This window comes from Spermophilus citellus, assembly GCF_964194105.1.
Source record: "Spermophilus citellus genome assembly, chromosome: 2".
In the NCBI taxonomy this organism is placed as follows: domain Eukaryota; kingdom Metazoa; phylum Chordata; class Mammalia; order Rodentia; family Sciuridae; genus Spermophilus; species Spermophilus citellus.
This window is the reverse complement of record NC_138183.1, coordinates 238,761,776-238,788,993: the sequence shown is the minus strand read 5'-3', so window position 1 is coordinate 238,788,993 and position 27,218 is coordinate 238,761,776. Positions and strand designations below refer to the sequence as shown.

Genomic DNA, 27,218 nt, shown 5'->3' with positions numbered 1-27,218 from the left:
AGCGCTTGCCTAGCATGTGTGATGCACTGGTTCTTTCTCACACAAAAATAAATAAGTAAATAAAAGTATTGTGCTTATCTACAACTAAAAATATATCAGAAGAGTAGGAGGAGGAGGAGGAAGAGGTGGAAGAAGAGGAGGCCAGGCACTATAGCACATGCTGATAATCCCAGTGGCTTGTGAGGCTAAGGCAGGAGGATCAAAAATTTGAGGCCAGCCTTGGTAACTTGGAGAGGCCCTAAGCAACTTAAAGACCCTGTCTCAAAAAATTAAAAGGGGCTAGGGGTGTAGCTCAATGGCTAAGCACCTCTGGATTCAATCCTCAGTACCAAAAATAAAAAATAAAAAGAGGTGTATGCCAACACAGAAAGATAACCATAATCCTGTAAGGAAAAAAAAATGAGGAAGCCTTATGTAGAAAACAGGATCCATTTTTTTCAAAATACTCTACTCCATTTGAGTGAGTGAGTGAGGCTGTATGTATACTGAGGAACATGAAGTGGCCTATAAAAGACATATTCCAAACTAGACCCATTGACAGCCTCCAGGAAGCAGGCTTGGGGAAGAAAAGGGAAAAAGGAAAAATATACTCTACAAAGTCCTATATTGCTAAATTTTTTAATGACTAAGTACTATTTTCAGAACATAAAAAAAAAAAGAAAAGAAAAAAAATCCACAGGCACAAGACTTCTGTATTTCTTAAAAGAACACAGAGACTGAGAGATGACTCTATACAATTATAGCAGAAAAATGAAACTCAAATACAGGAGATAAATGTTCCTCTTTTCATTCAACGGCACAGTTCACCTTGAAGCACACAATGTACCTGGGCCTCCAGAACATTCCCTGCTAGACTCAAAAACACAGCGCATATTCAGAGGGTTCTAAATTGGTACAGGGCAACAGCCGGATACAAAATTAATATTCTGCTCTCATCTTGGTCAAGGCACATCCATCCCTTAGAGGAAGGCTAGTCCCCACTGTACTGTGACGAGAACATGCCTTGAAAAGACTGTTGATCGGGAACATTCGGGGAAAACAAATCTAACAGTCCTGCACACGTTCCATGGTGCACTGACCATCACCTCTGTATCTCTTGACAACTAATGTTCTTTAACCGCTACGAGGTTGGGTGGGGACTAAGTGCTGCATTAATGCTTAAGCAGAATCATGCTATTTCCTAGCTTTCCTGTTTAAGACATCTGTTTGGTCAGTTTACTTTAAAGATGTCAGATCTTCTTAGAAAAAAAAAGAGTGGAAGGATCAGTTTTACTAAAACCCGGACACCAAAGTTTGGAGACGTGAAAAGATTATTTGATAAGTCAGAGGCAGCACGGTGAAGGATCCTGACACTATCCAGGTAGTTCCACGACTGGGATCAGTGCCACTACGTCACTTGTATCAGGTCATTTAATTCCAACTCAGTTTAGGATTTGCAACGAAATTCAGGGTTACTCCAGAGCCAAGAGCTAGAAGATCTGGAAAGGTGAAATATTCTAATGCAAGCATGTGACCCCATGCCACCTTGAGAAACAGATGGGCAGGGCAGAGTGCCCGTCACGGATCCTGGCCTCACCTCTGTCTGCACCATGAGAGGCCTGTGCATCCGAAGGTCATACACGATGCCATACACATCCACAGTGTTCTCGTTCTCTATCTGATAGATGAGACGGTCGATAGCAATGAAAGTGCCCGTCCTTCCAACCCCAGCACTGAAAGAAAGGGACAGAAGCCCATCACCGTGGTTTGCCTCAACTGTGGACTTCCAAAAATGCCCCCATTTGTTCTCATTTCTTGCTCTTCTCCACTAGCACTGTTGGAGAGCGATGGCCAGGATCAACCAACCTTGGCTCAACTGAAATGGCAGCAAGTCAGGCTGCACTAGCTCGAACCTAAGGCATAAGTCCCAAACTAACTTTTGAGTTAAATGTCTTAAATAAAACACCTTGTCACAGAGTCTCCACTCATCCCACTCTAGTGGCCACCCTAACCCAGGAGAGGACCTTTCACCTATTTATTTCCCCACAGAGCAACAAAGCCCCTCCTCCTTTCTTCAGCCCCAAATTAATTCCTTTAGCTTTAAAGTTCACTTCTTATTGTTCTAGAGTAGGAGTGGGCACACTCTTTCTGCAAGGGCCAAATAGCAAATACCTTCAGCTTTGCAGGCCGTAATAGCACTGTAGCATGAAGGCAACTATAAAAGATATGTGAACAAATAGGCTGGCTGTGTTCCAATGACATTTTATTTGTAAAACAGGTGGCTGATCACAATTGGTCCACAGGCTACAGTTTGCCAACCACTATTCAAGCACCTTGGAGCTTAGGGAATCAATTCAGATCTTTCTTGAATTTGTAAATGACTATTATGCTGTTTTTGTGAACTGCTCATAAATCGCATGTGGAATTGTCACACATTTAGTGCCATCTGCATACCTGCAATGCACCAGAATGGGTGACTCGGGAGGACTCTGCTTCATGTAGTCACGAACAAGGTATCGGAAGTTGATGAGCAGGTCCGTGGTGTCGGGTACGCCATGGTCTGGCCAAGAGGTGAAATGGAACTGTCGCAGCGGGTGACTCTCACTGGTCTGGATCTACAAAACAACAAAGGGGTCAGGTTCAGAGACAAGAATTGCTTGACAATGTCACAAAGGAGAGCAGAGCTTGCTCACTGCATGCCTGGGACAGACAACAGGCACTGCAGCAGTAGTGGGCACAACCAGAGAAGAACTTCACATAGTACCAACGCCTGCTGTGGATCTTCCACATCCTTTATCCTCATCAAATCCTCATAACGTGCGCAAGAGGAAAGGGAGAGTCAGAGGAAAGTGAGTGGCTTCCCCGACATTCACCTCAGAGCCAGCTGAGACATCTACTCCTCCTCCTGTTCCTATCTCTTCTTCCCTTTCCAGTTGCTGGCCAACAATGGACTCACATCTTTGAACCTGCACCTCCTGAGAGATTCACAAACCCCATTCCTAAGCCCACCTGGGGACGTCGCTGACCACAAAACCAAAAGTAGTTTACCCAAATAAAACCATGAGGATCCATACCTCATAATTCATCAAGGTCCTCCAGAGACTCTAAGAGAATGGCAGGCAATTAGCAAGCACCAAGCAAATATTTACAATTGCAGAGTTTTGAGAAAGGTTCCTGCCCACCCTGCCCACTGCCAAAATCTAATAGACAGTAGAAACTGGGTCCTGTTCCAACAAACTAGTTATTGTGCCTACTGATTTCCTACCTCTGACCAAACATGTACTTTTAAGTATCAGAACTGACCCAGCTACAGCCCATGACTGAGCCTTGGCCTCACCAAGTGGACCCACAGCTGGACCGCAGGCATCTCCGTCTCTTTTATGAATGCTGTCCTTTGAGGCTAACGTTTTACTATGTATTTATTATAAAAATCAACGATTTCACATTAATCAAAATATTAAAAACAGTTGGAAGAAAGGGCAAAGTGAGGTGAAGCCTCATCACAAACAAACTTAACATCCCCAAGTTTCACCAAAAGTCCTCTTCCAAGGAAAGGGGCTAGCTAGGCAAAGTAGGAGGAGAGAGAGGGAGAGAAAAAGAAATCAAGGAAGGAAATAGTTCTCACTGTTATTTCTGCAGAGGGGCTCAGGTTAGGGGTGGTGGTAAAAGGAAAACTCTTAGCTGTATTAATGCTCTCATTTTTTAAAGGAAAATGTATTTGTGCATTTTATAAAATTGAAAGAATAATATTTTACTAAATGTCATCTGGTAACCTGGATTGGATTCTAATATAAGAGAAAGCTTTAGTGGAAAAAAAGTGAAATCTGAATTAATCTGGAGTTTAATTAATGAAACAATAATGACAGCCATAACAATCTTTTTATATGATGTGGGCAATTTGACCCACAGTTCCCCTCCACAAAGGCAAACTCCAAGCAGGAAAAGCAACCAGAGATAAGCCACTCAGTTTAAATGGGCAAAGCATACAGAAGTAAGCAAGGTTTTTCAACTATAAACCTAATTGTTTAGGCGGCCCAGCCAGTGCCTGGTAACAGCTTTGACAACAAGGAGGAAGTAAAATATTAATTGAGCCTAGAATCTTTGAGACATAGCAATAAGTAAAGAATTAATATTTATTATCCTGTGCTTTACCTCTGACTTATAGAACCTTCAAGGATAATCCTTGTCAACTAGAATTTAACACCCCAATTCCCATAAGAGTCCACACCACTGGATCTGCTGCCCGGCTTTTCTTCCATACACTTTTCATAACACTCATAAGATTTCATCTCCTCAAGTGTCTCAGTCACATTATGTTTTAACATCTCATGATGACAGTCATCCCTCAGCAACCTTGGGGGTTCCAGGACCCCCACAGATATGAAAATCCATGGATGCTCAAGCCCCTTAAATAAAACGACATAGTATAAAATGACATAGTATTTGCACATGACCTACACACATCCTCCTGAACACGGTCATGCACAAAGTTTCAACCACAGACCATGTAGAAGATATTGTGTGCATGACCTAGGAGTGCAGTAGTTTGTACCATCAGGTTTGTGTAAGCACACTCCATGTCGTTCACATGATGACACACTTCTCAGCACCTACCCCTGTCATTAAACAACACATGACTGTACTTTAAATCATCTCTAAATTACTTATAAAACCTAAACTATAATATAAATACTATGTAAATGGTTGTTACACTCTATTGTTTAAGGAGTAATGACTGGAAAAAGAAGTCTATGCACTCAGTGCAGATACAACTTTTTTTCCTAAACATTCTTTGATGGTAAGTTGGTCAAATCCATGGATCTAGAGCCCGGGTATCAGAGGGCCAGCTGTATACATACTATGTATATGCATCATTTCAAATAAGTGAGTAACAATATAGTTAGATAAGTCAGAGTTTCGCCTTTCTCCAAAGGCTGGGCATGTGCACAGTTTCCATCTTTCATCCATTATAAATAATGCTCAGACTCATCTTTATGACTAACAAAGCCTATTCCTGTATTTCCTACTATTTCTTTAGGGGAGAGACTTAAACTTGGAACCAGAAGATAAAAGAGAATAAATTGCAAATAGTTAAATCCATCTACACAGCCATCAGGAGGTATCAGTGTCATTTCATGGCATGGCCTCTATTTCAAACACTGTTTAAAAAATAAAAATAAGAACATATAGACTTGATGTCCTAGAACACCTGCACAATTTAATTGGATTTGTGTTTGTAACTTTTGGGGGAAAAGATGCAATGTGCATAGAGAGGCCCTGATCCTCTTAATATAACCCTTATAAACCACTCCTGGGCTGGGCTTGGGGCTCAGTGGTAGAGCACTTGCCTAGCACATGTGAGGCACTAGATTCGATCCTCAGCACCACATAAAAACAAATAAATAAAATAAAGGTATAAACCACTCCTAACAGCAATTGGCACCCCTGATGACATATTCCCAACCAAATAATCCAAAAGGCTTCAGTGTGTGACAAAAACTCCCTGAACAAATCACCTGGAGGAGGGAGGAAAGAACTACTGATTCAGGGCCATGCTCTTAAGACTCATTTTATTCAGGAAAAATTTACGAAATTTCTCTCGAGAAAATAAATACAAGGAGTTGCCTTTGAGTGTATTTACATAAGAATACCTTTTTTCTGCAAAATAAAGAAAAAAGAAAGAAAGCTAAAATCGTTTTCCTGATTCAAAAAAAAAAATAACCTAACAGTCAACATCAATCTAAACGTACACCCCAAAATCAGAAACTGCTAGCTTTTTAAGATGTATCTATTTTCACCTCTTACTTACATTTTTCACTGTGAAATCTCTGATGGTCCATTCCGGAAGAACAATTTCTGATGTCATTGCCACAGTTATGTCCCCATAGTCCTGGGCCTGCTTGGAGGGCCAGTACTCCTCACATTTTGTCTGAAATAAAATTGCAAAATTGCACTTTTCATGAAAAGACTCAGATCACATCAACTACTATCACTAAAGCCTCACAAGGAAAACCAGGTAACAGAAACTGGCATGAGGGACAGAACTGGTCCCTTAGCAGGGCTCTGGGTTGACCCTTTCTGGCTTTTAATTTATAATTCTTGTCAACTCCTTTAAAATGGGAGCTTTCAGACTTTGTAAAAATCAGATCTGCCAACACTGGGTCATCATTTTCTCTCCCCTGCCACCCCCAGTTTTACCACTGAGCTACATTCCTGGCCCTTTATAATTTTTATTTTGAGAAAGTATCTTGCTAAGTTTCCCAGACTGACCTAGAACTTGTGCTCCCCCTGCCTCAGCCTCCCAGACAGCTGAGATTATAGGTGTGCACCACTGGGTCCCATCATTTCTGCATTTCTGATTTAGAGCCAAACACCTGCTATCTCTTGACATTGGGACACAATCCCCATCCAGTTCCTTTTGGCCTTTTGAGGAGCCACTCCACGACAGATCACTGCACTAAACTCAGGTTGGCCCATAATCCCAAGCAGCCCAAAGAAATGGGAACTATTCCCAGCACTTGTAGATACACCCCATTTGCAGTCCAAATACACACAGCAGTAAAGGGGATCAAGTTGAATCACACTGAGATCTTCGATTCTGATAAAGTTGGTGAGCAAATGTAAACAGAAATCAAAACTAGGAAATAACTGCTCTTCAAGAATAGCTGAATCCCCATTTGGCAAATACCTTACACACCAGCGCACAAATACACAACTTCCCAAGGTGTGTTCACTTGCTAGTAGCTTCAAACTTGACTGATTATCTGACTTATCAGAGAGGTTTGTTTTGTTTTAAAAACAAATGCCTGGGTTTCCCCTCCAGAGATATGACTCTGGCTGGGGAATCTCTGCTTGTTTTTTTTTTAAAGATCCTATTGTCTGTACCAAGCTTCAAGAAAGAACTCAAGACTGGGACACATTCTAATACAGATTTGATTACCAGCTCAGCCTCTTATCAACTGGATTCTGTTGCTACTTTGTGAGCAAGTTATAAGGTTCTCTGAGCCTCAGTTTCTCCCTCTATAAAGTAATGATAATATCTCCCAGGGTTGATCTAGGAAAACCATAATAAATATGGCAGCAACTTAGGCTGTAAACAACTTAGTGAAACCCTGTCTCAAAATTTTAAAAAATAATAAAATAAAAAATTGTTTAAAAGGGGGATGTGGCCCATGTGGCACCCCTGGGTTTAATCTCTGATGTCAAAAAAAATGCAATTCTAATGCAGAAAATGCATTGGCTTCCTTTCCCTTTGACCCAGTCAGTGACACCCACTTCTACCCTGACCTAAGATGAATGGCCCATCTAAATTCATCTTCATGTTCTCCACACATTTAACTATTCATTTTCACTTGTCTAACAGTTATGATAATATTCCATGGACAAGGTCCTGGGATCAGCAGTACTATAAAGTTTATCTGCATTCATAAAATGACGGTTCTTTCATGCCCTTAAGAGCCTATTGTCCTGATGCAAGAAGGAATGCAGAACCCAGCCCTGTGTATCACAGGCAACGGGAAGCCGAGCACCATCACCTGCCGACCCTTGTGATCTCTCCTGCTCCATGACCTCCACTAGCACAGGAGCTTACCCACACTTGAAGCTGGATAAACATCTGGTAACTTTATGTTTTAAAGAACTACTTAATAATTTAGCCACATTCCTAAGATACACTCATAAGATAAAAAGAAGAGGTTTAAAAAGCCTCAGTATAATGTCTATTATGAAATAATAGTGTGTGTGCACTTATACACATTGACAGAAATTTTACTTTCAAAAATAACCAGAAAAAAGGAAAAGTGAGCAACCATCCAAAACTTTTTTTTTAAAAGAACATTTTTTTAAATGAAAGCTGATGAGTTCCCACTATCACCTAGGATGGTACCAACTTAGTATGTACGTGGACTTCAGCATCTGTATCACCTGGCCCTGCCAGAAATGCTGTTCTCAATGAGAAACTGGGGGTAGAACCACCTTCCAGGTGATTCTGAAGGACATCCAGTGTGAGAACCACTAGCTTAAGGAATCCATTCCTATTCCTCAAGAAGTAAAATCTACATTTTTTTTTAAATCAAGAATGCAGCTCAGTGGTATGGCTCATGCTTAGCATGTACAAAATCCTGGGTTCAATTCCCAGCAACAACAGCAAAAATTCACGGAGTAACGTCAGGCACCAAAGTTTTGAATTCAGCACGTTTTTCTATCTTCTTTATATCAACTTTGGGAAACAGAGTCTTATTACCAGAAGAAATCTTATCATTGATGGAAACAATAGGAGGATTCCAGGACACCAGGAAGAGCTGCTGCTGAAACTTATCTGGGGATAATGCTGAGATTTTACTTCAAGAAGGGGCCTCACTGATAAAAATCTAAGTGTGAAAATCACTAAACTGGTGAAACCTCCAAGCTGAGAGATAAAGAAGCCTGCTACTTACTGACAGGGTGGGCTTGCTCACGTGCACACAGCTGATTATGGACAGAGCTACGCATCTCTGTTATAGTTTAGATATGCAGTGTCCACCAGCTCCTCGTGTGTGAGACAATGCCAGAATTCTCAGAGGTGAAATTATTAGATTATGAGGTGTGAGCTAATCAGTGGATTAATCCACTGATATGGATTAAGTGGGCAGTAATTTGGGCAGGTCAGGTGTGGCTGGAGGAAGTAAGTCACCAGGATGTGCCTTTAGAGGGGTTTATGTTTTAGTCCCTGATAAGCAGAGCTCTCTCTCAGCTTTCTGGTTGTCATGTTTTGAGCAGCTTCCCTCTGCTGCGCCCATGCACCATGATGATCTGCCTCACTTCAGGCCCACAGCTGTGGAGTCAGCTGCCCATGGACTGAACCTAAGAAACTATGAGCCAAGATACATGTTTTCTCCTCTAAGTTGTTCTTGTCAGGTCTTTGGGTCACAGTGATAAAAAAATTAACTGAAACAGTCTCACTGGAGATTTTCCACAGCACTAACCCAACTCTTGCTATTTACTAACTCTAGCAGCAGTGACTTAATGAATTGAAGATGTTGCTATTTGTACACAAATGAACATAATGAAAAATCAGATGTTTTTCAAGATTAAAAAAAATATGACATGAAAATCAACAGAGAGACTTTTAGAGGAGAGGAAGGGAATCTGGAGGAGGAGGAAGAGAGGTTAATGGGAAAGTGAACATAATCAAAATGTTATCTGCATGTACAAATATGCCACAATCAAATCCATTATTCTGCATAATTAAAACACTAATAAAAATGAATAAAAGCTTAAAAGAGAAAAAACTTTTTAAGGAATAAAAGGAAAAATAAAGTTCTAAGAATAAAGATAGTAATATTTAGGAGGAAGGGTTTTTTTTAAAAGACATAGTTGCACCACAATAAAAAAAAAAACATTAATTAATTTCATTTGATTTTTAAATTTTTAAAGACTTACCCTTCCCTGTTCAACACATTTGGTCAACATCACAATGGCATAGACATTTTTCTCCCAAACCATGCGCCAAAAATCCTTCAAAGTGTTGGGTAAAGGTCCTTGTGTGGCAATAAACTCTCTTTTGGAATGGTAGCCCTAAAGACAGGAAACACATACTCAGTGTCAAAGAAAACAGAAAGGAACACTCTGATATTTCTGTCGTAACAACCCAGGACTATGAGCCATCTGCCGACTTACTGGCATGTAGTTGGCATTAACGTAGTCATCAGTGGAATGGGTCTGGACTGAAAGTTTGACTCGAGAAATATCATCTGTAACCATAAAAGGAGAAATCAAGGTCCACGTTAGAAGCCAGCATTTTAGAGAAGTTGCAGACATGAAAGAGAACAGAAGTGCAAGATCCGGGCTGTGTCTCTTGGAAGAGGAGCAACTTAGGATCCTCTACACCAGCTCATTTAATCTCACGGTCATCCTATGTGACTGCGGCATGGAGGAGTTACACGGTCACCCAAGTAGGGCTCATAAATGGCACAGACAGGGTTAGAACCCAGGCAGCCAGACACCAAGGCCCCAGCTCCTAACCACACCAGTCTCCCTGCTCAGACAAAGCAAGAGGCCACAGGTGTCTGCCATGAGCAGAGTAGGAATTGTACTGGGCAATTTTTTTCATTCCTCAAAAGCACCCCACAAGCTTTTACCCTGTTTTACAGATGAGGAAACTGGGGCTTATGAGTTGAAGTGATTCATGGGAGTCTTTGTATCTGGTGAGCAGCAAACAATGCAAAGTTAATGCCTGTTCTACCACGACAGGGTACACGCCCAGGTAAACCTCTTCCACCCTGCCTCTATCCTTATATAAAAAGGTTGTTATAAAAAATACTAAGTTCAAGAATAAACTGAATGTATAAGACTACTATGCATAGAAGTGTCAAAGTACTCACGTTTTCTAACTATGACTATCATTTTCAAAAGCATGACTCACAAATTTGCCTGATTCCCCAGCAGTGAAATAACCTTAGAACTCCAAGAGTCTGGACAGGCCTTGAGTGGTACCACAGGGGCTGCCCTGTCTCTGCCCACACCCACCTTACCTTCTCTGGGACAAAATAACACAGCAATGCTAAACCCAGTGACCAATGTGAGTCTCAGTCAAAAGTCTTCCAAGAGAAACCATACCCAGACACCAAACTCCCAGCCCTCGCTCCAGATCCGAAACTCTGCACGGATATTCACAAGAGCAGGCTGATAATCTGAGGTGGCCTCAGAAGCAGTGCTAGGGCAGCTCCCCCAACCCAGACTAAAAAGATTTTTCTCAGAAATGGAGTCAATACTCCTTGTCAAGTGTAAGGGGAGGAAATGAAGAAAAAAGAACCCAAGAGCTAGAGAGAAATGCTGAGACTGAACTGAGAAATTAATGTTTTAGTCCAGGAAAGAGAAAACATGGCTTCAAATTGAAAAGACAATGTCTCTAAATAGCCTGATGTACAAATTACCCACAAGTCTGTCAGTTTCTGCTAAATCAGAACATGGCTGCAATCCACCTGCACTTCCTTCTGGGCCCTAACTAACTCCCATCCCCAAAGAGAGACCACAACCCACTTTCATCTAACAGTTGATGTAATAAATGATTCTCCTTTTAAACTCAACTTGCTGTTTTCCCTGTTAGTTGTGTGGCAAACATGGGTAATTCTTCAAAATAGGAAGGAACCCACACATAACTCATATTTAGCTGTGGAATGTGCTTAGCCAATCAAAGGAGTGTCTGGACGAGCAGCAAGTGCAACCGGCCTGTTATGCATCTGCCCACCTTCACCCTGAACTCTACAAACTGAATTAAAGGGGCTGAAAGACAGACAGCGGGGTTGAGAGCACAAACTCTGGTTTTCCTTGAACGAGGATTGCAGGCTGGTCCAGAGCCTGGTTTTGCCCTTCCTGCCTGTGTGACCTTGAACAAATCACCTACACTAGGTGCTGCATTTTCCACATCTACTCATAGAAGTTCTATGCATTCAGTTTATTCTGCTACCCAATTCACAGTGATCGTGAGGACTCAGTTAAATGAGATGTCCCTGAGAGTAGCATTTAACATACAATAGGTGACCACTGAATAGTTCTGGAATGTGGCTATTAGTTAGAGCACTATGCCCCGACCCCGTTAGAGAGGTGCCGGCCAGCAAGAAAGAAGGGAAGGGAGTGTGGGCGAAGTCTCTTACAGGGCAGAACGTTATTATAGCGATTCTTTCCTCTGTTCTCTGCCAGCTCAGCCGCATATTTAGGTAGACTAATTCCAACAAGCTTCAGATCCTGAAAACAAAATGAATAAGTTGATTATTTATTCAGTTTTCACATATGATTACACTGAGCACAGAGTGTGGCAGGACCAAGGGGGAATGCAGAGGTGATCATTTATCTGTGTCCCCCAAAGGTATGCTGAACATCCAACTTCCAGTACCAATGATTAGTGGCATCTAACTGGAAATCTCCATAACTATTGACGTCATCAAATTAAAATGAGGTCACGCTAGAGCAGGGTGGTCCTTAATCTCATATGGGTGTATTGATGTAAGTGGAAAAGAGGCAAAGAGAGACTCACACAGGCAAAGGAGATGCCACGAGAAGATGAAGGTAGAGATCAGAGTGACGCTACCACAAAACCAAGGAACAACCGGGGCCACCAGAAGCTGCAGGTGGGAAGCGAGGACCTTCCCCTAGAGGCTAAGTTGTACCTAATCCCAGTGACACAGGATGCTGAAGCAAGAGGACTACAACTTTGAGGCCAGCCTCAGCAACTTAGCAAGACTCTGCCTCAAAAAATAAAAAGGGCTGGGGGCTTGACTCAGTGGTAGAGCATATGTTTGTTTACATAAATACATTTCTGTGTGCTTTAGGTCCAGAAAACCAACACACACAGCTAAAAGAAGAAAAAAAGGGCCAATTCCTGTCTTCCAGGGCTTGCAACCTAGAGGAGAGGTGTAGACAGAAATCGCCAACACGACAAGACAGAATTGAACAAACACCAAAGGTGGAAAACAGCAACTTGCCGCAGAACAAGGTAGTCTGAGGACAGATGCTGCAAAGGACAGAGAACTGCAAGGACAGACAGAGACTTCATGTTCCCCCAATGGGATCTGAGGAAGGGACATGGAGAAGGGAGTGTGTGAGCTGTGCCAGGTGGTGAGCAGGGTCTCGGGGGTGTAAATGTGGAGGACCAGTGTGCAGGGATGCTCTGGGCAGGGCAGTTCCAGGGCTGCTCTGGGGGGCAAAGGCAGGGATGGAAGTCAGACACTGGCAGTGAAACTGCACATAAAACTCCAAGTCAAACTTGGAGACCTCTCAAAGCCCCATCTGGTTTTCTTTCCAGCTCCTACAGTGTGCTAGTTATTCTATTCAATAATCCTCTAACTTGAATTCCTAGTTTCTCTACCTCTCTGCGTAATCCCCAAACATCAAGATTAAACACATAATCTACTGGAAGTGACAGTCAGTCCATCTGAGCTCTCAGGGTCAACAATGGGATCTCCAGGGTACAGGCACAAGTTTCAGCCCTCTGACACAGTCACCTCTCACACAAAGCAATGGAAAACACATTTGCAACCACGGACCTCGTATTCCTCTGCAAAGCCACAGTTGGAGTCGGCTTGCTGTTTCTTAAAGTAAGCCTCAAAATTCTCCACTCTGATTAACTTGGACCTAAGAAAACCAAAAAAAACAACTTATTAGCATTGTGTTTACATTTGCAGAAGTTCATACTAAAAGTAGAAAAATGTAAGTCATTAAAAAAAGGTGTTACTCACTTTTTAGGTCTTCATCACAGAAGGGGAAAGAAAAAAGTAAACAATTAGAAAGACTTGCTCATTTGGAAAGTAAAAAACATCTCAAAAGAACAAAACACAGAACATAATTTGTTGGGGGGAGGGTAGAATGAAGGCTGGAGATTAGAATAATATTATTCATAAAACACTGAACTGTGAATCAGGGAATCAAACGCTCTTCTATAACTGATCATATCTGTGACTTTACATGAGTTCTTCTCTCCCCTTAAATTTAATAATTCACTTAGTTTTTTAAAAAAGCAAATCACAAAGTATGTGTTTACTGGTAAAACAATAGAACAAAGCAAGATGCTAGCTTCAGATTTCTTGTAGAAAACAGCTACCAAGAACTTGCAGATGATCATGGCCAATTCTGTCCATCAGGAAAAATGACAGCAAGTTCCATCAAGAATTCTTTTGTCACTGAACAGATTGGGGGACTGGGTGTCCTAAAGTAAAGCTGATAACTATAAAAACTTACTTGATTTGAGAAAAGGACACTTCATTGTTCTTTGCATCTTTCCTGTTTAGAAAGAAAAAGAAGATCCATTAGACAAAATAGGCTCATTCTGCACTTCCCCCTTTCACACCTGCACTAAAGCCTTGTCCCTGGGCCTGGGTTCATATCAGACACTAAATCCTGCTCACTAATACCAAACTCAACAGCCCAAGCAGCAAACGCTGGTTACAAATCTGGAAAGTTATTCTCTTTTATGTTCTGGGAAAGTAGGAGGAAATCTTACTCAAGAAACTGTCAGGAATTTCCTTGCAAATACATATCAGTGGCATTTCTTTACTGAAAATCAAGACTTGTTCATACTCCATTTGTGTGAAGACCTGTCTGGTAAGTTATCTCGATAAAACAGAAAATCATGTCAGACCCAGAGCTGCCACACTGGTGGGCACCCGCATTCTTCCCCATTGCCAGCTCAACTCCGTTCTGGTGATTAAAATACACTTTCTGGAAGGCAATTTGGCAGACATGTACCAAAATTGAAGACATGCATACCCACTAACCCAGTAATTGCCCAGTTTGGAATTTAACCTCAAGAAAGAATCATGAGTGTGCCCAAGGATATGTAACTATGGCCAAAAATTAGAAACATCCAATAAATCAGTTAAATAGATGGCACATCCACACAGTTAAATATTCCGTGGCCACTTGAAATAATGATGAAGTGAAGCTGTCCACTCTGTCTTAAGTGGATGTGGCAGGCTAGACACTAACATGTATGATATGACTCCATCCAAGTGTGAGCTTTGTAAGCACATCAAAATGGTAAGAAAAAAAAAAAGTTAAGAGCAGTCTTGTGTGTTTCTACAATTATGGATTCCTTTTTGTTGTTGTTGTTGTTGTTGTTGTTTTTTCCTTGCATTAATTTTATTTTTCAGTACTGGGGATTAACCTCTACTACTAGGCTACAGCCCCAAGCCATTTTTTGAAACTGAGTCACACTAAGTTGCTGGGGCTGGCCTCAAACTTGTGGTCCTCCTCTCTCAGCCTCCTGAGTCACTGAGATTATAGGCATGAGCCACCACAGATTAGGCCTACTCTATTTTTATAACAAAAATACTATAAAGCTGTTTCACCCAGCCACTGATCTTTCCTTCCCCAAATTTAAGAACTGTGAGCACTGCCACCATCTGAACAGTGCAAGGTGGCAGCACCAGAAACCAGACACAGGTCACATTAAAAACCCTGGGTCAGGGTGGAAATCCCCTGGTTGACGGCACCTGGATGCAAATCAACCCCAACACCCAGGTTTCCCACGGTCAGGCAGGAGGGTAGGCGACAAAGTGCAAAGACCACGTTCAAGTTACGTTCTGCACCTCTGCATTCATGGAATGGGGCTCACAAGATCTGCCTCTCCAGATCCTTGGGAAGGAAATAATTCATGGAAAGCACAAACCCAAGCACACTAGGGGCACCTAAAACAGGGCGGCTATTTTCCATCACTACTTAACTACCCACAGGGTGCTTACACAGGTCAAACACCAGCTCTCGAGGGATAAGACAGTGTGCAAAGCATTTCACCTTCCAAGGCTCCGCAGCCTCCCGAGCTGGGCACGCTTGTTACCCCACACTACAGAGGAGGCCGCTGAGGCTCAGGTTCCCAACAGCAGGTGAGAGGGGGATCCTAGGTTGGGACCTGGCTGACTCTACAAGGAAACCTCTGACCACTACCCCGTGGAACTGCCTGTGGACTAGAACACTCCGAGGGAGCGCAGCATCCTACGCCGCAGGGTTCACCAACAGCCCGATGCAGCAGCCAAGTCGGGCTGAAAGTGCCCCGGCTGGGGCAAAAGTGAAGCCAGACTGGCAGGTGGAGACCCCTGAGGACGACGGGAAGGAACAGGGCGCTCTCCCAGTGACTCCTTCCAATCCTGGAATGTTTGAAATTTCCCACGATAAAAAAGCTCCCTTACAGAGTAGAGTGTTACAATCAACATAAACAATGTCACCTTTTCTTCCTCCAGAAGATGAAGCCTCCCACAGCCACGATGACCAGGGCACCAAAGATACATCCAAACACAGCTCCGCAGATGACACCTGGGCAAAGTCCAAATGGGAGGCACTTGGAAAGGTGTTCCTGCAGGACCCCCGACAAGCAGACAACCAGCCAGGGGCCTCATAGCACAGGGCGGGGGGTATGGTCAGAGTGCCAGAGTACACACATGTGCATGTGTGTGCACACGCACATGGAGCATGGTCAACTATCTTTGGACCTTAAACTAGTCCAGGCATTTGGGAGCTGGGCTCTTTATCCCCATTATTCCACCACTACCTGGACAGTTGTGAGAAAGGCCTAATTCATCTCCAGGTCTTAGTTCCTCAACTACAAATTTAGGGAACTGGGCTAGATCACTGATTATCTTACCACTTTAGGATTTTTGAGCCCAACACCCCGTATGAGCAAAAAACACTTTACGGCACCATGCTAAGGTGATGTGGATCTCTCATTTACTGGGGAGGAGTGGGGACTCCCCAGATTTTGCTCCTAGGGAATTCTTTTTTATACCCAACAACTCCCAAGTAGAAAAAACAGACAAGTCAATTTGTCTCTGGCATGGAGCTGGGGGAGGTACCTCCCTTAGGTTCCTGAAGCTCCCATAAGCACTCAGTTCTACCACGACGGATAGCAACACTTGACAAGGAGTCCAAGGCCAGAGTTTCAGGCCTCTAAGCCGCTGTGTAACCCTGGGGAAGTGACTTTCCATCTCGGGGTCTTAACAGCCTTGTTTCTAAAACAGATTGAATGAGGCAATTTCTATGATTCCTTCTGATGCAAATATTCAAGAATTCTATGCACCAAAAGTCACACAGCATGCCCAGCTACTCTGAGATTAAAGGACTAGATAATCTATGCAGATTGGAAATGCAGCTGGCTTTTCTAAAAGGGAGAGTGAGGGACAAGGGCTGCCGGGGACCTCAGAGTAGGGAAAGCTGAGCTGAGCCCAATGAACAAATGACATCTCCACTTCTAAGAGGGGAGAGGCAGGCACTCCAACCCCCTGGGGTCCAAAGGAGGTGGACACCGGAATTGATGACGGGGCTCCCGTCTTTCCTCTACCTGGATCCTGGGGCAAGAAAACCGCCTCTGAATAGGGACCAAAGGTCACGTAGCTCTCAGCTCCGTTGATGAGTCCATCACTTTGAAGGTTAAAGGTAATATTGGTGAAGCCAGCAACACAAGCCCTGTGGATGACAAGGACCACAATCAGGCACACAGAGCTCTGTATTCAGGAGGCTCGGCCCCAAACACAAGAACAAAGGACCTCACCGGTAGGAGCCCAGAGGCTCCAGCTTCCCGTTGTAATAGCCGTGGGTGGTTGACTCATTCCCAACATCGATCTCGTATTTCAGGACCTCAGACAAGCCCTGAGAATGTCCCTTTTCTTCTGTGCTTATGAAGTATGTCACGTAAGTGTTGGAGGCCCCGTTTTTGAAATCCTTATATGTATACTTCAAAACATCTGCAGAAGGGTTATCAGCTAAGAAAAGCACAGAGAAGGCAAATCGTTAAGTGACAGCAGAGACTTAAGTCTCCCGTTTACCTACCTTATGACACTGGCGCTGCGTGCCAGTGGCCTCTCACTGTCGGGCTTTGCTTACATTAACTCACTTCACCCCCATGGATCCCATCACAAAAGCTTATTATCCCCACTCTATAGACAAGAAAATAAAAGCACAGGTAAACGGACAGGGCCTGGCCCAAGGTCACAGGGCCCACATGGTCCTGGATTCCTAAGCCAGACCATCCGGCCGAAGGCCTGGGGTCCCGTTCATCACAGGCCAGTACTGGTCAGCAGTGCCACTAGGCAACATCAGCACCCTCATTCAGCAAAGGTCTGAGCCGTGGGATTTGTTGAAAACCATCCCAGCAAAATAAAAAAGAACTTGAAACAGACTCAAAGAGAGAAAGAGAAAGAGAGAGAGAGAGAGAGAGAGAGAAATGTGTCTCAACACTGCTCTTTGAAATTTTGGAGCCAGCAAACTTTTATCTCCTAGGATCCCTGCAGAGTGTGTTTGGTCCCCGTCTTCTTCAAGGAGATGAGGACAGCACCACAGGTTGAGGTACAGGGAGGGCAGAGGTGGCCCTGCATTTTTCACATGAAAGAATTGCCCAAAACAACAAAGCTTGGCATTTTACATTCAGGCCCATGCGGTGCCCTCACAGGCAGCAATTGAGGGCACTCTGTCATTCCCTTCTGACCACCAAGGAATGTAACAGAGCCCCCTAAGGAAAAGCAACCTGAATCCACTTCTGCAGGGATGCACTCTGCAAAGGAAATCGTTTTCTGTTTTCTTTCAAAAGAAAGTCATCCTTTAAGGATGATCTGGATGGGAGGGAAGATAATGTTGGTTAAGACTAAATAACATTCTGCCACTAAAAAACCCTGTGTTGCAAAAGAAAAGAAAAATCTACATCAGAGGTTGGCACATTATGGTCTATGACCCAAATCTAGCCACCACCTGTTTGGTAAATAATGTTTAAGGAGAGCAGCCACCACCATCTAGATGTCTCTCCTACTACAACGGCTGAGCTCAACAGGCAGAGGCTGTAGAGCAGGCAAAGCCTGATACATTTGCTCTCTGGCCCTTCCTAAAAAGTTTGCTGACCCCAGATCAAGACCATCAGGCCAACAGCCAGCTCCGGCTCTGGGTGCCAAAACAGGGGCTGAAGTGTGAAGAGAGGCATGTGCTTGTGTCACTACTATGCCTCAGTGGTCATGGCATCTCTCGCACACTGATTTACCCGTGGCAGCCCCTCCTTACCTTCCCCAGTGGTGAGAATGACAGCGTAGGCTTTGATGGGTCCGTGGCTGGCTTCAAACCCACTGAACTTGACCTTTACTGAATTATGACTGACAGATGTAATATTAGGGGATCCATCTGGAGGAGGGGGGTCTGAAAGAAAACAAATCCAAACAAACGTGATCACCCAACACATAAAACCAAAACAGGAACAAAAACATTCCTTAGCCAGAAGCAATAGCACATGCCTAAAATCGCAGCAACAGGGTAGCCCGAGACAGGAGGATCACAAGCTCAAAGGCCACTCTGAGCAACTCAGCAAGACTCTGTCTTAAAACTTTGAAGAAAAAAAAAAACTTTAAAAAAGAACAGGGGAAGGCTGGGTTGTGGCTCAGTGGTAGAGCACTTCCTTGCATGTGTGAGACCCTGGGTTCAATTCTCAGCACTGCATATAAATAAATAAATAAATAAAATAAAGGTCCACTGACAACTAAAAAGTATTAAAAGGAAAAAAAAAAAAAAGAACAGGGGAGGTAGCCCAATGGTAAAGCACCACTGGGTCCAATCTCCAATACAAAAAAAAAAAAATAGGGGAAGAATGCTTGAATGTCCTCCTGTCCACGCTCTGGGAGCTGAATGACAGGTTAATGCAAAGAAAATCCAGAAGGGAGAGGCAGGAAAGAAAACCAGTGACATGGAGAGACTGTGGATCCTGGAGAAGCCTTGATCACTCCTTCAGTGTGTCTAACCACAGTTCCAGGGTAGGCTCCCAGAAACCTCGTCTGACTTCTAACAACATATACTTTTCTTTTATTTTTTAAACAGATTTGTGGAGGTAAAAGACTTGTACACTGAAAACTACACAACACTGCTCAAAGCATTAAAGACACAGATAAATAGGAAGACATCCCACCTTCATGGATTGGGAGAATTCATATTATCAAAACGTCCACCCTACTCAAAGAAGTCTACAGATTCAATGCAATCCCTATCAAAATCCCAATGGCATCTTTTTTTACAGGAATAGAAAAAAACAATCTCAAAACTCATATGAGCCTATGAAAGAGAGAGAATAACCAAAGTGATCTTGAGAAAGGAGAGCGAAACTGGAGGCCTCACACTGCCTAGTTTCAAAATATCTACAAAGTCACAATAATTAAAAGTATAGGAGAGGCATAAAGACTCACATAGAGCCATGAAACAGATTGAGAGTGTCCAATTAAACCCACGCATATGCAGCTGATTGATCTTCAACAAGAGTGCCAAGATACACAGTGGGGGAGAAAAGACAGCCTCTTCTGCATAGCAACGGAAACAAGCGATACGATGAAAAGCCAGCATCCCGGTTGAAGATAACCTGCCTTTTCCATCTCCCCACAGACCTTATAGCTTAAGTTGGGCCAGGTCCCTTTCCAGAGAAACAGGTGGAAGGACAGTGAGAGAGACCATGTGGGTAGAACCCGAGGTGTAGACTAGGGAGCTGTACACAGACATCTGCTCGCACACGGATGGGTGCCGGGATCATCACCAGCTCACAACAAAGATGAACCAGATGCCCGGAGAAGAATCAAAGACGAGATCGGGAGAGGACTCAATCTCTCCTGAGACCTGGCCACGCTTCTGCTTCACGTCCTTCAAGCTGTAATCCCCATTTTTGGTGGAGTTGATCTGAAATGCCACCTAGAAAAACTGAACCAACCCTTTTTCTAGAAAGCAGAAAAGCCCACACTGGAATGTTCCACGGGTGACCTTCGTGAGTATACACCTTCCCTTTCCAAGCCAGGCTCTGAATTAGCACAGAAAAAAAAGAAATGCTGAATTAAAGTGAATCCCTCTCTACCTAACCTGTCTCCCGTAGACAGTTTGGGCTGTTTTCATTACGACATAAAGATTCAGAGAGAATGAAAAAACCAAAGTCCAAAAAAATCCACAATACAATTCTCTGAACTCGCGCTATCCAAGATGGTAGCCTATGCCCCAGCCACGGGCAACAGTTGAGCACATGAAATGTGACAAGGGCCAATTCAGATGTGCTACAAGCACAAAACAGGGAGTGGCTCTCAAACTTAGTAGCCAAAAAAGGGCAAAATATCTCATTAATATTTTAAACAGATTATATGTTGATCTTTTTTTTTTTTTTTTTTTTGGTACCAGGGACAGAACTCAAGGTCACTTAACCACTGTGCCACATCCCCAGCCTTTTTATTTTTTCATTTGAGACAGGTCACGCTAGGTCACTTACAGCCTCGCTAAATTGCTGAGGCCGGCTTTGAACCTGCAATCCTCCTGCCTCAGACTCCCGAGCCACTGGGATTACAGGCATGCGCAACTACACCCAGCAAGATATTTTTAATATAAAAGTTAAATTAAGCGTTATTGATTTCAGCTCTTCCTTTTTACATTTTTGACATAGCTCCTAGAAAATTCTGAATGATAGTGGGGCTCCCATGAATGATAATGAGGCGCCCATTCTAGTGAAGGGGTGGCTCTGTGCTACATGCTGGGAAACCTCTCATGTAACGGACAGCAGTGATCACTTGGAGGTGCTACTCCCACGTCTGTCAACTGTTCCAACAAAGGTTTTCAAACAGACACCCACACCTTCCATCAGCTCTGCCCTTCAGCTGGCCAGAGAGGGTCCCAGCTCTCTGCCCTCGGACTAGCACAGCATGCCAGCTCCCCTACTACTAAACCTGGAAATCCTTCCCTCTCATTCTCTATCTGAATCCTGAACTCAGCAGGGTCCCTGCCTACCTTATCTACCACAGTGTCCCTTAAGTGTACCACCACCATCCCCCCAACCCTGGCACACAGTAACAAACAAACAGCGAATCCTGGCAAAGACTATCACCCTGGCTCTCCTGGATCCACCCCACCCTCCAACAGCTCCAAACTCAGAGAAAATGCAGCTCCACTTTCATGTGACACACGCTACATTTATATATAAAAATTCATCTGCAAAAAGGAAGCTGTGAATTAGAGTGAGAGAATCACTGGACTAAATGTTGTATGGTCATTATCCAACCCTGACCCACATTGTTCAGCCTCAACAACTAATTCTGCTGCTCTCCTGGGCTTTGTCCTGGAAACACGTAATCCAACATGGTTTCTGATTTTTAGTAGTTTGTACACGCTGAAATATCAAAAAACAGAACTATGAAAAAGCAAACAAAATGTTCATTGCTTCTATTATATTCTGGAGTGCTGCAGAAACCCAAAGGGATGTGACCCAGGGTCCCATGCAGTTGTGTACTACATAACTTTAAAGAGCACCCCCCCACACTGCACTCAGTCTTCCTAAATGGTGTCCCCAGGAATTGTATAGTGCACAGCCTAAGCAGCCACACATGGCAACTCTAAAGTGGTCTCTGGTACACATTACTTCATCTAATTTGTACAACAGTCCTAGAAAATAAGTATTATTTCCCCTTTTACAACTAAGAAAAACAAGGCCCAGAGAGGTTAAATAGTTTTTCTGAGCTCACACAACTGATAAACGGCAGAACTTGGAATCCAACCCAGGTCTGCCTAAATCAAGGCTCTGTCCATACAATTCCTCAACCACTTTCCAAGGCAGCTCTCTGAAGTAAGAGGCTTTTTTCCCCCTTACTATTGCAAGCACTAATTCTTTAGATTGTTAGGAACATTCTTATGTCCTAAAGAACATATATCCAAAAGTCAAAAAGCACAAAGTAAGACGGATCCCTACCAGGTCATTCAAAGACATAACTCTGGCAAAGACACAGGGAAACGGAGATCAGAAGCAATGGAGCACAAATTCATAGAACTTGGTTTTTCCCAAGCACAAACACACACATATGCAGCAAAGACCAGGCCTGAAAAGATTACTGAGGAGGATCCCCTGCATAGGAAGTGTCTGCTTCCCCCAGCAGCTCCAGAGCTTGTTAACACGGACTCCAGGGAAATATGAATCTTGACTGAATATCTAATAATGATTTTTTTAAAGGTCTTGTTCCATTTTTAAGTAATATTATTGTAGCTATGTCTGAAAGAAAGAAGACGGGTGTCCCTGACTTGAAGTAATACCTACTGAAATATTTACAATTAAAAGTACACAACCATCAGAACTGTTTTAAAAGTCATCCTACATGGGAAAGGTGGCGGGGCGGGGAGGAAATAAAATGAGATTGGCCAAGTGCTCACGCGTGTTCAGCTGGGTGCATGAGTTTTATCATACGTGTCTACTTTGTGAGAATTTCTATAGAAATGTCTTTTTTTTTTTTCCTTTTTTGGTACCAGGGATTGAACTCAGGGGCATGCGACCACTGAGCCACATCCCCAGCCCTATTTTGTATTTGAGAGACAGGGTCTCACTGAGTTGCTTAGCACCTCACTTTTGCTGAGGCTGGCTCTGAACTTAAGATCTGCCTGCCTCAGTCTCCCAAACCACTGGGATTACAGGTGTGTGCCACCACACCCAGCTATAGCAATGCCTTTTCAATGCAGGAAGAGAACTCCCTACTTGAAAGAAAATGTGGCAATATGCTTTTCTACAAAGCAAGAGAACCTCCTAGGATGTAAAAAATGAGACCCTCTTATTCTGCTCTTCTAGACGAATTTCTACAGAATGGGATACCAGTCGATGCCAATAAAAATAAACATATGGGGGCTGGGGTTGTGGCTCAGTGGTAGAGCGCTTGCCTAGCACATGTGTGGCACTGGGTTCAATCCCCAGCACCATATAAATATAAATAAATAAATGAAGGTATCGTGTCCATTTATAACAACAACAACAAAATTAAAGTAAACATTTGGGGGGAAACTTAAAAAATAGATTTCTAGGCTACATTTGCAAAGCCACTGGGTCCACCTGTCCAGGCATGACCTCCCTCCTGCCATGCAGCCCACCTGTGATGCCAGTGACACAGGTGTTCTGGGTGGCGAGTGCCTTCTTTCCACAAGACAGGGTGGTGATGCTGAAGTTGTACGAGGTAGAGAAATTCAAATACGTGACTTCTTTCCTGTACTCAGTGCCGTTCTCTGAGGTGCAGCTCTCCAGGTTCGTCACGTTGTCCCAGGCTCCACTGCTGACCTCTAGCATGAAGCCTTCATTGGTGCCAGGGGGGCAGGCCCATTTCAGAACCAAGGCTGGCTCTTTGGGGACCACTTCACAGTGGAAGGGGGCCACTGGGGCAGGCTCTGCAAAGCAAGCACAGTGCTTTGTGAGATTCTGGAACTTTTGCTTTTGCAAACATGCAGACATGGGGAGCAGAAGGATACTGGCCCAGCCATGATGAGCAGACAGGCCTGACCTGAATTGGGCAACACAAGATAGTGCAGCCTTGGATCAGCCCCCACCTGCTCTGAGCCTCCACTGCAGAACTTTCTAGGGTCAGAGGAAACACTGGGTGTCAGTCTCTGAGCAAGTGGGAAGGCAAGTGGGTCCCTGGCAAGTCCCATACTGTGAGTGGTAGCAAGCTCTTCACCTGCAACGCCCCACGTGGGGCCCTCTTGACAACTCTTTAGGGGCAAAGTAAGGTCCATACTGTTCTGTTTTGCAGGTAAATCAGCTGCAGCTTAGCCAGGTGAGTCATCTGCAGAACAAGACACAGCTGGGGATCAGCACAGCCAAAACTGGATCCCAGGTTTTCTAAATGCATGCTCAGGGCACTTCCTATCCACACAGCATGCTGAGGGATCCAGGCCCAATGGCATCAGTGTCTTTGCCTTGAAAAATGCAGTATTATGTGTCTCTGTCTGAAGACCAGCAGTTTCACCAACGGCAACATCAAATTGATGTCAATGGGAAACTGTGCCCACATACTGGAGGAGGCTGTTATCACTCATGCCACAGAATTCTAGAGCAGGGAAAGCTCTCACCAGTCACTTGTGTGGCTCCCACATCACCCCCCCCACCCCGAGGCCTGAAAAGTAACCCACCCAGTGCACCCACTTCAGCAGTTCTTGTTCCATCCGCCATAAATAGGCGTATGAATTTTTTCTCTTGCTACAGGCTGCAATAATTATAGCTACGACAGGCGTCAGCAGTGGAAGCCACCCAGATGCCGAAGATCTGAGACTAGACCACTTGGGATGCAGCCCAAGTTGGCAGGGGTGACTCAAAGCTGCAGGTTTTGTAGCCACCCCATGGGAAAGGTCAGAGGCCAAAGGTCCTGCTCCAACACACAGGGGAGCCATGGTCCCATGAGATTCCCACCTCGGAACCTGAACCCACTTGAATGATGTGGTCTAAGGAAGAGAGGCTGCAGGAGCTAAGGGAGCTGAGAATGAAGGGGTCCAGGCTAGAGAGGTGACAACGCGCCAGCATCAACAGAGAGCAGGAGCACTCATCAAAACCACCTCAGCGCCTTCCCTGGATGCTCTCTCAACACACCCCGGCTCAGCACGGGCTCTTCTCCATCCCACCTTCTGAGTTGTGAGATGGGTAAAAATCAAGAAGGGAGAAAATGTTGAGCAATATCCTCTTCATCTTTTTCAATGGAAAAACCAGGCCAGGAACTACAAGGATGTGGTCCATGCCCCGGCCAGTCACCTCTAGCTCCTGTGGTCCACTCCCGCCACTGGCCTCCTGCTCTTCCTCCAGCACAGAGACTCCCACTAGCCTCGGGTGTGGGAGACCAACCTTACATGTGACTGAGTCACACTCCCCGGCTGGGTGCTGAGGCGCTCAGTCGCAGAAATGTGGCAGAGCTTTCCCCACCCTTCTTGGGTCCGAGGGTCGGTGCCTTGTGCATGGGTGTGTCTTGCTACAGCCCCATGGGTGAAGCTATGCTCACCTGTTCCTTTGTAATATAACCCCTTGCCCTGTTTAGGATAGAATCTTCCATGGAAGTGCCTGTGTGGGTCCCCTTCTCTTACTGTGCCCTTGGGTGTGGCCTACCCAGGTGTCAGTCAACCTGCTGACAGTGGACATCATGAAGATGGACTCAGCCCCTGAAACCTGACCCCTTGCCTCATTTGAATAGCTTCTCCTCAATAAAAGGGGTCAGTGCATGCTCTCTCTCTCTCTCTCTCTCTCTCTCTCTCTCTCTCTCTTCCTGTGGACCCTTAAGGTCAGAGGAGCCGTCACAGCGACCCCAAAGACAAAGGAATTTGTGTCTCTTGTGTGGTTATTTTGCACAGCCCAGTTCAACTGGAGTGACCCCTGAGCCTTTTAATCGCGAACAGAAACCCGGCACTAGGGCCTTTGCACGGCTGCTCCTTCATGTGTGATGCTTGGACACTCTGACAGCCACACGCTGGCTCCTTCCCTTCTTTGGGATCTCTGCTCAAAATTGCCTTTTCATTGAGCCTTGCCTGGACACCCTAGATAAACATCCCATGGTGCCCTTCTCTGTGTCTTCCTCCTCTCCTTAGCAGTAGTGATCACCTAACAATTTACTCATTTATCTTTATTATTTGTCTTCCCAGCCAGAATAAAATAAATAAAATCTGGCACCCAACAAGTGCGCAGTAAACATCTGCTGACTGAAGGGCACCAGGACAACAGGACGTCTCAGCCAGCCACCTACTACTGCACACCACCTGGGACCTAAGAAACCACCGGCCAGGGAGGACAACGTGAGGACATGGTCAGCACCACACAGGCAGAGGACCAAGAGGCACCTGGGGCTGCTCACCTGTACAGAATGACTCCAGGAATGGCAGCGACTCGGTGGCATTCCCCACCTGTGCAAAGATCTCCACTCTATAATGTGAGCCAGGCATCAGGTCCCCGACTGTGGCGTTAGTGACCCCAACGTCCGTCCTGACCACTTGAGTCGCGTTGCTGGAATTATCAGCCTTCTCAATCAGAAGGCGGTAGGAGTACGTGGAAGAGGCTGCGTCCTGGTTCCACCAGTGCAAGGTCGCCACTGTGCTGGTGGTCTTTATTGTCATGTTGGACACATTGCTTGGCCCTTGATTTGAAAAAAAAAAAAAAGATTTAAAGAAAAGCACAGACTAATTTGAATTCCAGGACTATTTTACTTACCATATGCAAAAACAGCCCCGTTTCCTTCAGAAGAATGAATAAAAGCTAATATGTGCTGGCTCAAAGTTCAGAAGACTTTCCCAAAAAGACACTCAGGAAATAATTATACAGGTCAAATCTGAAAAGAGTTAAAGTTTTTCAGACTTCTTCTAATACCTCAAGGTGTATCTGAAATGTATTTTTAAGGTCTGATTTCCAATCTGTTTTTCAAATCTGACTGATGAAAAGGGGGAAATACACTGAAGGTATATTATAAACTAACGTTGCTACCGTCTGTTTGGTTTGAATGTTAGCAAAACATCTCCCTCCCTACAAGCAAAGCTCCTCATCCAAGCAGGATTTTCCAATACCAGTGTGACCAGGTGACTCTCCTCCAGTCTGTGTTCCCAAGGAATGAGTAGAACAGTTATGTCCTCCACTCCCATGGAGTAGATCGCTTTGTTTCGAAAGCCAGGTACGGCGGTATACACCTGTAATCCCAGTGACCGATGCAGGAGGGTTTCAAGTTCCAGGTCAGTCTGGGCAATTTAAAGGGAGCGAGGGATGTAGCTCAGTGCTTGCCTAGAACGTGGGTTCCATCCTCAGGATCACAAAAAATAAACAAAGACAATTCCACGTTCACACAGGTTCCACACCAGGTGCTGCCCGACGAGAACAGCAGAACCTTTACCAAAGCTGAGGTTCCTCACTGAAGCCACTTCAAGGTCACCCTGGATCCCAGAAACACAATGGACCCTTATCCCATCATCCAACCAGTGCTGCCCCCAAGTGACAGGCAGGGAGACTCTCACCTAGA

At 44.4% G+C, this 27,218-nt stretch overlaps 1 protein-coding gene across 1 annotated transcript in view; it reads right to left on the bottom strand.

Annotated features, from left to right (window-relative positions):
- The window catches only part of PTPRJ (protein tyrosine phosphatase receptor type J), a 196,857-nt gene that overhangs the window by 4,203 nt on the left and 165,436 nt on the right, over window positions 1-27,218 (bottom strand). The window contains exons 17-30 of the mRNA XM_081279725.1: window positions 26,070-26,348; window positions 23,338-23,628; window positions 18,490-18,621; window positions 16,994-17,204; window positions 16,784-16,908; window positions 15,675-15,762; window positions 13,693-13,734; window positions 13,002-13,089; window positions 11,613-11,703; window positions 9,637-9,710; window positions 9,400-9,534; window positions 5,789-5,908; window positions 2,434-2,594; window positions 1,577-1,712 (exon numbers count right to left, since the gene is read on the bottom strand). Coding sequence (XP_081135851.1) covers window positions 1,577-1,712; window positions 2,434-2,594; window positions 5,789-5,908; window positions 9,400-9,534; window positions 9,637-9,710; window positions 11,613-11,703; window positions 13,002-13,089; window positions 13,693-13,734; window positions 15,675-15,762; window positions 16,784-16,908; window positions 16,994-17,204; window positions 18,490-18,621; window positions 23,338-23,628; window positions 26,070-26,348 — 1,973 coding nt within the window. The remainder of the gene's footprint in view (window positions 1-1,576; window positions 1,713-2,433; window positions 2,595-5,788; window positions 5,909-9,399; window positions 9,535-9,636; window positions 9,711-11,612; window positions 11,704-13,001; window positions 13,090-13,692; window positions 13,735-15,674; window positions 15,763-16,783; window positions 16,909-16,993; window positions 17,205-18,489; window positions 18,622-23,337; window positions 23,629-26,069; window positions 26,349-27,218) is intronic.